Source organism: Rhinolophus sinicus, chromosome 2, assembly GCF_057876585.1.
Source record: "Rhinolophus sinicus isolate RSI-liver-muscle chromosome 2, RSI-T2T, whole genome shotgun sequence".
Classification (NCBI taxonomy): Eukaryota; Metazoa; Chordata; class Mammalia; order Chiroptera; family Rhinolophidae; genus Rhinolophus; species Rhinolophus sinicus.
The window spans coordinates 104,411,917-104,425,428 of NC_142502.1; the positions used below are offsets into that span (position 1 = coordinate 104,411,917).

Genomic DNA, 13,512 nt, shown 5'->3' on the forward strand with positions numbered 1-13,512 from the left:
CTGCCAAAATTTGGAAGCAACCAGGATGTCCTTCAGTAGGTGATAGCTACGTAAACTGTGGGAAATCCAGATAATGAAATACACTTAAGCGCCATGAGAAGACATGGAGGAACCTTAAATGCATATTACTAAGTGAAAGAAGCCAACCTAAAAAGATGGAATCATACTGTATGATTCCAACTATATGACATTCTGAAAAAGGAAAAAATACAGAGACAGTAAAAAGACCAATGATTGCCAGGGATTAGAGGTGGGGAGAGGAACAAATGGGTGGCGCACAGAGGGCTTTTCAGGCAGTGAAAATACACTGTAGGATTCTGAAATGACGGACACATGTCATTACACATTTGTCCAAAAACACAGAAAGTGCCAACAGGAGTGAATCTTAACATAGACTATGGACTCTGGGTGACAGTGATGCGTCAGTGTAGCATCACCGATTGTGATGAATGTCCCACTCTGGTGGGGGTGTTGGTAATGGGAAAGGCTGTGTGTGTGGCGGCAGGGATACACGGGAACTCTCCATACCCTCCTCAATATTACTGTAAAACTAAAACTGCTATAAACAAAATTGTCCTTAAAAAAATAACATAACTGAAACAAATGAACCTCTCTGTATGTCAAATCAGTATCCAACCACATGAAGATTTCAAGTGACTTGAAAACACAGTATTTTGACTATACATCCCTAATGGTATATATCATAGGATTAAAACACACATATACACACACACACAGAAATCTACTGCATTCCGTAGTCTTGATAATTATAATATTGGTTCTGTCATGTTTTTTGAAACGATCAAAGAAGTAAATTATTTATTACTAGATTATTGTTAGGAACCAAGATTCAACATACGAATAAAAAACACAAATATTAAATCTAAAAAGTTAACTCAAAATCCTCTTTTTAAAATTTGCATTGAGAAATATCAGGATATTATCAAGATTTATTTTTCTTTCTTAAAAATACCTTTTCCCTAAATCTGAACAATGAAAAGCCCTCAAAGCAATGACAACTCAATGAATACCAGTTAGCTCAGAGTGTAATTTCTAAATAACATTTCTCACTAAAAGGAATCAGCATCCCTTGGAGAAATGTCTGATTCCAGGTCTGAGGTAAGGATGTACAGAGAAGCCTGAAACATCTTGTTCTGTCTAGAAGCAGGAAAATTACTGGATTCTTGTCCAGGACATAGGACGTTACTCTGTACGGTACTCACTGGCCAAAGATGGGGACATCTGAACACCAAAAATAATAATGACTATAAAAGTCTTACATACAACAAACATATTGAAAAAGTAAATGTAAATGGAGGACATAAGAAATGTAAAACGTGAAAACATGTAAAAGAATGTAAAACGTGAACTATTTATTACTACCACTCTGGAAAAGTTTGACAGTTTCTTAAAAAGTTAAATCCATACCTACCATACCACCCAACCATTCCACTCCTAGGCATTTACCCAAGGGAAATAAAGCACATAACCATACAGAAACCTGTATACGAATGTATGTATCAGCATTATTCACAATAGCCAAAAACTGAAAATAAAAGTCTATCAACAAGTTGTGGTATTTCCACATAATGGAATATTATTACTCAGCAATAACAGGAATGAACTATCGATACACTCAACAACAGGGAGGAATCTCAAAACAATTATGCTGAATAAAAGAAGACAAAAAAACAATGCATACTATATGATTTCGTTTACATAAAATTATAGAAAATGCAAACTAATCTATATGACAAAGCCAGTGTTTGTCTGGGGCTAGGAGGGGGTGCTAAAGGGAAAGGGGGATACAAAGGAGAACAATACGTGTGGGGGTGATGGACATGTTCATTATTATCTTGATGGTGATTATGGGTTCATGAGTATATGCATACGCCAAAACTTATCAAATCGTATAGTTTATACATGTGCAGTCTATTTTATGTCCATTATACTGTAATAAAGCTGTAAAAAAAATCCATGGATTCAAAATGATAATCCTTCTTCTTCCTCCCCACACCCCAAAAAAATCTCTGGCGATTACTAGGGTGTGAACTCATAATTCTTTTTCTATTGAGATAAATTTACATATAACATTGTATTCGTTTTAGGTGTCAGTTTTAAATTTGATCTGATAAAGGTAAAGAATCCAGCATTTATCCTGACATTCCTGTACAAACTATATTTCAGGGTAATCAAATAGTTGGTGAAAGAACATCCTTTATAGAAAATCACAACTAAGAAATGTGATGGGAATAAAATAATTATAAAATCCCTATTTTGCATCCCACAATGAAATAAAGGATGTAAATAGCTATCATCAATGGTCCTTAAGCCATGAGGCGAAAGGTAGCTGAGGATCTTATCATAATGGACAAATCGGGCCAAAATCATTGGAATCCACTAATTAATCTTAACCAAAGCAACATTATGTGCCTTCAGATGTGTTAAAATAGGAAACACACAGAACCATTTCTGAACTATTCTTAAAAAAAAAAAAAAAAAAAACAAAACCCAGGGGACCAGTCCGGTGGCTCAGGCGGTTAGAGCTCCATGCTCCTAACTCCCGAAGGCTGCCGGTTCAATTCCCACATGGGCCAGTGGGCTCTCAACCACAAGGTTGCCGGTTCGACTCCCGCAAGGGATGGTGGTCTGTGCCCCCTGCAACTAGAAAATGGCAACTGGACCTAGAGCTGAGCTGCGCCCTCCACAACTAAGATTGAAAGAACAACAACTTGACTTGGGGAAAAAAAAAAAAAAAAAAAGGCGTGGAAGTACACACTGTCCCCCAAAGTCCTATTCCCCTTCCCAACAAAATCTTTAAAAAAAAAAAAAAATTGAATCAAATCAAGCCTTTAAATCTAACTAGCAGATTAAATAAGAAACATTTTAAATGACACCATGAGGACACAATCAGCCAAAAATATAAAATGCAGGAAATTCTTTAGAAAAAACAATCCAGTTTCTACAAAGAACAAAAGGTATATTAAAAAGTGTGCGTGGGGGGGCGTATTGTTTAGAATTAAAAAGCTTTAAAACTCATATCACCCAAATATAATGTATAGGGCTCTTTAGATTAACACTGTATTATAAAAAATATTTTAGACACACTTCAAGAAAATTGAATATGAAATACATATAAGATAATATTAAGGAATTCCTGTTAATTCCATTAATTGTGATAATAATATTGCAGGGTTGTTTTTTTCCCTTCTTTCTTCCCAGTCCTTGCCTGTTAAAGATACATGATAAAGCATTTAGATGGAAGCATACAGAGTCTGGGCTTTGCTTTCAAGCACTGCAGCACACACACACACACACACACACCACACAAAATCACAGGAGAAAGGTGAAAAAAATGGCAAAATGTTGATCATTGGTGAAGTTAGATCTTGGGTGCATGATGGTTCATTACACTATTCTCTCTACTTTAGTATATGTTTGAAATTTTCCATAATAAAAAGTTTTTATTTTTTAACTAAAGGGTGATCTGGACCAGTTAATGTTTCCAACTCACCTCTGCCCTGCAGCGAGGGCGATGGGCGACTGCCCGTTGGGGGGCCGCGGCTCCTCACATGTCTTCATCTCCACCTCGACCTTATCCAGACACTGAAATAAAAGCCACGGAGAGCTAAGCATCGGGACAACAGCCCACAGAGCACGACTGTGCCTTCTTCATCTCTGTGCTGCCAGGGCCTAGGCGGGTGCCAGGCTCCCCATGGGCACACATACTCCTGTAACACATGTGCAGGCATCTACCTGGGCCCATTCATGTCACTCCCATAGGACGTGGGGGGCGGGCGGGCGGCAAGGAGAACTAATATGAACATACACTTCTGCTATTTGCTGGGTCATGAGCAACAAAGTCCTTTGTTGAGTGAATGAATGAACAAACTGAAATGCAAGGACAGCTCTCATCTTTCCCCTTCCATGTGCATTAGCAGCAGAACTCCCTGAGAAGCCTGGGATTAGCTCACAGCAGAAAACTGAAACAAACCCAAGTTACAGAGATATTACTATTCCTGGGGAGTCCAGTCTTTAGGATAAAGATATGAATCAATCAGTTCCTGCAGGGCTTTCAGCTGATAATTACCCAATCGGCAACGTGAACTAAACTTATTTTCCTTCTGTCAGGATTCCAAGGGAAAACAGGGAAACCTAAAGTTAGACCTAGGCAGCAAAACTTATGAGAAACAACAAAACAAAACCAACTCGAGACGCCTGTGTCTTGTGCGCTGGTGCTCATTCCTAGACTGCCCAGCAGTTCCCGAATAAGTCCAGACAACAGTCATCCGTCTGAGAGAGCAGCAACCACGACTCCAAAAGGGACACCCTATGAGGACTCCTCCCCAGCTTCTCTCAGGTCTTTTAAAACCCGACCCCAGCCATCCCCATTTTGATTACTTGCAATCGAAACAGGCCATTACCAAGCAAATTGGGTGCGTCTTCAACTTTGTCCACTGGATCTGGAAGAGAAAAGTGGAGCGTCAGGGCCATCGAGGGCAGGCCTGCTGGCCGAGGAGAGCAACACACGCTGACCCCATTCTTACCCGGATGGAGGCCCTGTTGCAATAGACCCGCGTGATGGCCAACCAGGTGGGCAGCTCCAGCACATTCTGCAGAACCTCTTCATCCAGCTCCAAGTTGGTCAGCTGACCTTCCCCTTTCAAGGTGCTCAGATTGATTTTGTCTGGGGAAAGATTCTTAGTGAACCTGAAAAGAGTAATGATAAGAAGCTATGATTTACATGGCAATCTGCTAAGTGGACAGGATAGCCAATAACACGTCCGAATTTAAAGAGAACGTTAAAGAATACTGTCTAATGACCAAACTGTATCTATGCCATATAAGATCGATCATTCTACTCATGATTATGTCATTTTTCTACTCAGAACCCACGAGGGGATTCTGGGGAAATGGCTGTAGCAGTGGCAACGTAGCCTTTTGATATTTTTGAATCCCCACCTAAAAACAGAGCAACTAGACAGCAACACAAAAAGCCTGTAGATAACATTTAAAACAAAACTAGAAGGTAAGACATCCTCATAACCCCCGATATACAGGCAGATGGAGAAAAAACATCACCAGCCACAAGACATGGGAGCTCTAAGCAGCTGTGCAGGTCAACATTGAAGGGAGACCCACACGGAGGGCAGCTGACGGACCAGAGAACAGACCCCCAACACAACCTAGTGCTAAATGAAAACAATGTGGGCCAATTTGAGAATAGCAATTAAAACGAGGGGTTCTGTCCGCTGCCAGGAGTCCCCCGTGAGGCCCAAAGGAGCTGGAGCAGTCGTCCTGTAAACTCTCAGAACTAACGGAGGCTCCTTCCCAAGACAGGGCCCCCCACACTGAGGAATTGCTGGGGGAGGAATCCAAACTGAGCGAGACAGGGATACAGAAATGAAGAGAAGAGAGTCATGGGGGATCGACCAGGACCCCTCAGAGAGCAAGCCATTGTATTTTTTAACACCCCTTGAAATACCAGAAGAGGGAGCTCTACAAGGGTAGAATATGAAACAGTAATGGGCTAATCATTAGCTTGTTAAGCAGGGTAAAACCCCAGGCCCTAACACAAACCTCTGATGTGATCAGAGAACACACAACCACCTATACTCTTGCCAAAGGGATTGAACCTGAATCTCATTGTGCTATTGCGCCCAGCAGCTGATTTGCAGGAAATACAGGACAGAGGAAAACTGCTGAATTGCACCCTAAGTGTGCCATCAGCAAACTCCAGACTGTGGGAAACTCTATGGGTCAGGTGGCCTGCACACACAGCTCACACACGCCAGCCTTCTCACTGTTCCACACTCAATGTCACAAGTCTTTGCTCAAGTGCTCTTGCCACCCACTCCTGTTCCTGGAGCACCCTCGTCACCCTCTGCTATTCGAGGGCCAACTCAAGACTTCCCACTAGGCTTTCTTTCCCTAACTGATGCATCTCACATTAAAATCGGAGGGTCTTAGGGTGTTCTCTAATTCTCCCACGTGACCCCCCTGTACCACGAGGTGTTTAGGTCATGTTACCTGACAGATGCTGGGCCTACATACCTCTTAGCTAATTGCCCTGCTGGCTAACCACTGCCAGCTCCCTTCTCTCATCTCTTTGGCTGGATCAATTGGAGGCCACTTCCTCATAGCATAAACCTGTCGCCTGCGTGACAAACTCTCCAGATGAATCTCCTCCCTGTACTCCTCACTGTTGCTGCCTCTCACAATCACTATTTTCCACTGCAATAGTTGTACTTTGCCTTCCATCCGTAACTATACTTAGCCCTTACGTAAATTAGATGCTAATAGTTGCCTTTAGAGTTATATATTGTTTACCAACATTTACTTTTCACACATATCCTTTCCTTTTACTAAACTGTGTTTTAAGTATTTTTGGTTTTCCGTGAACCATAACACCATGACATGCAAAAGCTTTATCTTTAAATTTTTTTCTATAATGCCTAAAATGGTACTACTATGTAAAAAGGCTCTTTAACAATTTTTTAAATGACTGTAAAAAATTTTTTGGAAAGTTTATCAACATGCAAAACAACACCATATGATAATAAGGGATGCACTGGTGCAGGAAAGAAGTTAGGAAAATTTGCCTTCATTGGCTGATGTGAGCTTTTGTCTGTCAGCCTTTTGTTCCCTCACAAGCGGAGGACTGCGTGTGAGGTTTGTCCCAGACTAACTCTGAGTCGGCTTTCGGTCTGTTTTGCCCGAATCAGCAGATGAGGTAGAAAAAGTAACTAAGTTATATCACTATAATGTGTTGCCAGACTTTGGAAGGCCTTGGGCCGATGGTCCCAGGCGAGAATAGTAAGTATTGTTTGTCCGAGTGAACTGGCCCTTCAGCCAGATAAACAATATTTTTATCACAGTAACTGCCAGACCCGCCTGGAAGTGGCCATTCCCTGAGGGGGAGGCAGGAACAAGGAGCTTGGCTCTAAGGTACATCTGAAAAAAATATATGCGACAGACCTCAGCTGGCAGTGTAATTTTGGCATTTTGTTATTTGTCATTGGTGATTCTTTATCATTCTAACATTTTGGAAACTCGTGTACAACATGCAACTTACAACACCAGGGGACGCCCTGACTTCCAGCCGCGGACCTGGTGAGGGCTGGGGTTCCCGGCCTCTGCAGTGTTGTTCCCCACAATTAGCCTCCTCGAGAACTGGTTAGTGTTTTGAAAACTTGTACGCAGCTTGCAGCATCAGGAGACGCCCCAGCTTCCAACGACAACAGCAGCAATGGCAGCAGCAGCAGCAACATTCTGGGGACCTAGCAAGCAGCGGTTGGAGACACCTCAGCTTTCCCCACTGCGGACCTGGCAAGGTTTCGATTCCTGACCTTTCCACTGTTGTTTTTCCTATGGTTTGGTGAGCTTTTGGCATCTACTGTAATAGTAACTATCCTATAGAGCTTACTACTGCCTTTGGATGCTTCTTATTGATGTTATTTGTGTATTTAGCCAAGTGATCTCTGATCAATAGTAAACATATGTTGGCATCTCTTAAACTTATATGTATGTGTACTCCTTTGATGTGACATTGGTATCAATGTATATAGTTTAGTCTTAACCACCTTTACTTTCTCTCATTAGCATATTCTTTTAAGTGCCTTTGTCTTTTGCTATCGCATATTGCTAAATACATTGATTAGACATTGCTAAATAAATTCCTCAGCCCCACTCCAGTGGCTCCTCTTCCTTTCCCCTGCTCGTCATTACAGGTGGCAGGATAACAGCTTCGGGAAAGTGCTTACCTGTGGGACAGGGGAGGCCGCACAGGAAGCTTCAACTGTACGGATAAAGGCTGTTTCTCCCGTTGGGAGGTGACTGCATGGCTGTTCCTTATACTACTCTATGTACTTTGCATCTGGTAAATGTTTCATAACAAATCAGAGATTTCTGTCAACGACCTATCGTATGTACTCACTGTTGGGAGAACTACTCTGCCATGGGTCTCACACTTTACATGGTCTTACTGGATATGCCAAAAACACGGGGCCCTGACCACTCCGGACCCAGGCCCCGTCTCAGGACTGTACTGCAGAGATCGGCTTTGAGGAATGAAGTAATGTCCCGCTCCAGGACGAAGAGGATGCTTGCTGCCCACCACCCAAAGCTCAGTGTTCCCTTCCTATAGCACGTGCGCAGGCGTGTCTGGGCCCACTCAAGGCACTCCCACGGGCTGTGTGTGTGTGGAGGGGGGCAAGCAGAACCAATACAAGCATCTGCTTGTGCTGCTTGCTGGGCCATGAGGAACAAAGTCCTTTCCTCTGATCCAGGAGTCTCCCGTGTTCTGCCACATCCAGGAACTGTAGCGGGCTAACGAGCTTCTAAATAGGGGGAAATAAAATCCCAGTCCCTTACATATACTCTTACTGGTTTCAATTAATAAAAAGAAACTTAAGTCAACATTTACTGAGTACGAACCAATTTTATTCCCTGAACCAAAAGGACAAGCGTTCTCTAATGGCTCCTATCCTCTGAAAACTAGCTTGCCACAGAGGGAAAGAATTCCTCTTTTCCTACAAGGAATGACTGACTACCTATGAGGAAACAGGACTGGGGTGAAAGGAAAGAAAGAACGTCTTAAACACTTCCACTCCACGGAACAGTAACAATGAAAAGTAAAGGAAGATATAGTGCACGTCCCTGAGGAACTTGGGGGAAAACACAGTCCTGAGGGAAGAAAAGGAAAGCAGAAAACAACTCAGCATTACTTGTAATCACTAGGTCCAGGCAGGCTTTCTTTATCAAGTCCCTCGTATATTTACGTAAGATATTATTTCCTCCTAGCAACCCTTTCTCTGCCGTGAAGTATCAGGAAAGCCACACACCAGCCCAGAAATAGGGGCGGGGAATCCTTCAGAAGTATTAGTCTTAAGGACAAGACTACTTGAAGACATAAAATTAGTTTGTAAAGACTGTATGTTTCCTCCTGTCCTGCCCACAGATTCTAATAAGACCTCATCTCCCTACCTCAGCTGAGAATCCCAGGAGGGAAGAGCCACTGTCAGAGATGGGCGTCAGGAATCCATTAACATGCAGGAGCTGGGAGCAAAGGCTGAGAATCACTAATATACACTACTTTTCCTTATGATAAAAAAGGTATTTTTAAGAAAATAACGTGACAGCGATTTTGTTCCAATTTGTTCCTCTCTGAAAAAAGAGGAGCATACCTCAAATAAAATGAAACATAAACACAGTTAAGAGTAAGTTACACTGCTTGTTAGCAACAACATTCTCAGCGTGATTATACTAAATAGGTACCATAGATCTAATTTCTATATTGTATTCTATGCAAAATCTAACTCCATTTTACAGCTCCACATAAAATAAATGTCACTTTAGAAGCCTTGAAAAAACAAGTATGATATTGTATTATATTTCATCCTAACCTCGCCAGTGTTTAGGGCAATGTATCTCAAACTACGCTCCTCTGATCACCTGAGTGGAATCACTTAGGTATGTTTAATATGCAGATTATTGGGCCACACCGCAGATACGCTGAGTCACAATGGAGAAGGGCTAAGAAATCTGCCTTTTTAACAAACTCAAGGTGATTTTTTTCTGTTCTCTAAAATTTGAGAATGGTTTAACTGGAGGTTTCAGTTGACCAGCTAAAATAATTCAAGGAAGGCAAGATGAGAGGCTGCAGAAGGAAAACAAATGCATAAATCCGTTCTTCAAGTACAAAGTTTTTAACTTCTATTCTATTTATGGCTTGGTGGTTTAGAGTTAGACTTGGGCTCAAGACCTGGCTCTCTAATGCTGTAACTTTAGACAAACTGTTCAACCAACCTCACGGGGCTGTTGGGATTAAAAGAGCTAACTAATGTAAGTTAAATACCTGGCATGTATTAAGTGCTCAATAAATAAATCGTAATAATTGTTATTTCTGGATTCCACTACTTTCTCTCTTTAGAAAAGGCTTAAATTATCGTCTTTAAAAAAAGGGTTGTTTTTTTTTATCATAATGAAAGGCACACCTGATCATTTCACAATGGATACAAATGTCCAGTCATTATGTTGTACATCTAAAACTAATATAATATTGTATATCAATTTTTAAAAAAGGTTTAGGAGGCTAAGGTTATAATCCTCGGACTCAGATTTCCTTTCAGAGACAACGCTCAGATCTGTCTTTCTATCTCAATGTAGCATCTCCATTCCGAGTATACTTATTTCTATCCTTTCGATAGAAAGGTTATCGGGAAACTGAAATCTGAACAAGGTTAAAACTGAATTAATGGGGCCGGCCCGGTGGCTCAGGCGGTTAGAGCTCCATGCTCCTAACTCCGAAGGCTGCCGATTCAATTCCCACATGGGCCAGTGGGCTCTCAACCACAAGGTTGCCAGTTCAATTCCTCGAGTCCCACAAGGGATGGTGGGCTCCGCCCCCTGCAACTAAGATTGAACAGGGTACCTTGAGCTGAGCTGCCGCTGAGCTCCCAGGTGGCTTGGTTGGAGTACGTCCTCTCAACCACAAGGTTGCTGGTTCGAGTTCCGCAAGGGATGGTGGGCTGCGCCCCCTGCAGCTAGCAACGGCAACTGGACCTGGAGCTGAGCTGCGCCCTCCACAATTAAGACTGAAAGGACAACTTGAAGCTGAACGGCACCCTCCACAACTAAGATTGAAAGGACAACAACTTGACTTGGAAAAAAGTCCTGGAAGTACACACTGTTCCCCAATAAAGTCCTGTTCCCCTTCCCCAATAAAATCTTTAAAAAAAAACTAAAAAAAAACTGAATTAATGTTTCCCAAAACCCATTATATCCCACTCTGGCTCCAGGATTAGATTTTTATCCCTTCTCTCTCTAATACTAATGGGTCACAAGAGAACAGAGGACAGGGAATAAAAGTCAATAAAGTTAGTGAAAATCAAGCTTGTAAAGGCAAGGCCAACCAATTGACAACAGGCCTACCGATGAATTTTATAGCCGTGTCAACTGGCAAATGACAGCGCTGACTTCTTCAGGACAGTTTTAACAGCAACTAGACCACCACAGGCTGTTCTCCCATAACAGTAGAAACGATGTAACATATATTTGCTTATTAATTTATCAATTTACTTTTAGGATTCAACAAAAAATGGATTACTTTCTTTAAAAAGGCAGTAAGAATTCTTCCACTGAATTTGTCTGCATTTTATAATAATAACAAAACACAGGTAAAAAGACACTCCCTGGGGCCAGTCGCTGTGGGGGAGGTTTGTGGAGGTTTGCTCAAGCAAGGACACCATTGACCTAAGATCTTATCTGAAAACATTCCACAGTCACCAGCACAAACCTTACTCAGCTTTTGTGTTCCTCTCTGAGGAAGATATCACCGAGTCCAAGGGTGGCTGAAAAGGCTAATGGAAGCTTGCTATTTATCTACCTCAAGTATGTGGGGAAACATTTTCTGGCCATCTGTTACTGTTACAGAGCACAGAAGCTAAACTGAAATCGAGTTGGAAAAATAGGTTTTGATCAGGTTTCATTTCTGCCAAAGGACTGCAATCTGCCAGAGACAACAGAGAGAAGCTCTCAGACATCTTTGTGAAAATGTACAATGTTGGGATGTGAGAATTCTTAGATTTTCACATTCACAGAATTTCAGAGCTAGAAAAGATCTTAAATAATCTTTAGTCCAAATCTATAATTTGCAAATGGTCAGAAAGTTAAATGATTTGCCCAAGAGTCACAGCTAGCCAGTGGTAAAGCTGGGACTATGTAAATGGCAGAAATGGGACCTAACCCAGCACTCATTCAACTCTCCCGCTCCCTGCATCCTGCAATTCGGTACCTTTATTGCTAATAAGAGAATCAATAATTGCAATAATCTGTCTGCTTTGGGTCCCATAGAAATTGAACCCTCACAGGAGAATTACAAATGTCCGCAAATACGCTTTGCTTCCTTCACTATTTTTTCCACTAAGGTGATCACAGCCCAGTCCTGGGCTTCTAAGCACCCTGTCCAAATCCACATCCAAGCATTTTCACTGCTCAGCCACACCATAGGCTTGTCTTTAAGCAAAGATATAACACAACACAACACTGCAGCAGTTGATTTAGACGCAGGACCACTGCACCATAGAAACAAAACACCTCAATCACTAAAGTAGCTAACATTCCACCCCAGCAATCTGCTGAAATATTCCATTCAGTCTTAGAGGTTGCCCTAATAGGTTTACTCTCAAAACTTCTTCTTGAACAAACACATGCCTTTCTTAGGAGAAAATTCTCTTTCCTTCTAGATTTTTGTTTGTTCTTTACAAAGTTGAGTTTTTTAACTGGTTTTGTATTCTTTGAGGTGCGATTTACATAGTGTGGCTTAATTTCAGAACTTACTCTTTTGTTCTACTCACCTGATAACCCTTATGCCAATTATCACACTATCTTTATTACTGGAGCTTCATTTTAAGTCTTGAAGTAAGTAGTATAAATCCTCTCATTTGTTTTCCAAGATTATTTTGACCATTGTAGGTCCTTTTCCTTTCCATATCAATTTTTAAATCAGCCAGCTAATTTGTCAGGGAAAAAAAAAAAAGCACCTGCTGAAATACTGATTGGGACTGCATTGACACTGGCTCGATTTGGAGACTGGATGTACTACAAATCAGTCCGCTTATCCTTAAATACGGTATACGTTGAAGGTACAGTATATTTATTTAGGCCTTCTTTAACTCCTCCTAGCAATGTTTTGTAGCTTTAGTATACATCTTTTCTTAAATTTATTTCTATATATTTAATCTTTTTGACACTATTATAAAGGAAATTTGTTTTTTCTAGTTGTTTTCTGCTAATAGATATCAGTAAAACGCTATTTCGACACTGACCTTGTATCCTGAAATCTTACTAAATTCAGTTATGCGCTCTAGTGATTGTTTTGTAGAACTTTAGGATTTTTATGTAAACAATTATATTATCTGTGAATTGGTAAGTTTTAGTTCATTTCCAATTTTTATGACAACTGACATTTGTATATTGATCTTGTATTCGGCATCCTTGCTAAACTAACTTATTAGTTCTAATAACTTTTTTAAAGAAGCCATAACATTTTCTACATAGACAGTCACGTTGCCTGCAATATCTTTGTTAGGCTTTGTTACCAGAGTTATGATAGACTTACTAAAACAAGTTTGGAAGTGTTTCCCTTCTTTATTTCCTAAAATAATTTGTGTTAAATAGGTATTTCTTCCTTAAATATTTGATAGAAAGCACCAATAAACCTATCAGGGCCAGGAGTTTTCTTTATGAAAAAGGTTTTGACAACAAATGCAATTTCTTTAATCGATATAGGACTAGTCAGATATTCTATTTCATTTTGTCAGTTCTGATAAGTTGTTTCTCAAATAATTTTGTGCACTTCATCTAAGTTGTCAAATTTATTGACAAAAAATATTCATAATATCCTTTAATATCTTTTTAACATCTGTAAGATCTAGCTATATACCCTCTTTCATCCTGATAGTATAGTTTTTTTTCCTTGTACAGTCTTGCTAAAGGATAATTTTATCGATC

The 13,512-nt window shown here is 40.7% G+C and overlaps 1 protein-coding gene across 1 annotated transcript in view; it reads right to left on the reverse strand.

Annotated features, from left to right (window-relative positions):
* The window catches only part of BLTP3A (bridge-like lipid transfer protein family member 3A), a 51,595-nt gene that overhangs the window by 25,830 nt on the left and 12,253 nt on the right, over positions 1-13,512 (reverse strand). Inside the window, exons 2-4 of the mRNA XM_019738731.3 lie at positions 4,548-4,710; positions 4,425-4,463; positions 3,515-3,606 (exon numbers count right to left, since the gene is read on the reverse strand). Coding sequence (XP_019594290.2) covers positions 3,515-3,606; positions 4,425-4,463; positions 4,548-4,710 — 294 coding nt within the window. The remainder of the gene's footprint in view (positions 1-3,514; positions 3,607-4,424; positions 4,464-4,547; positions 4,711-13,512) is intronic.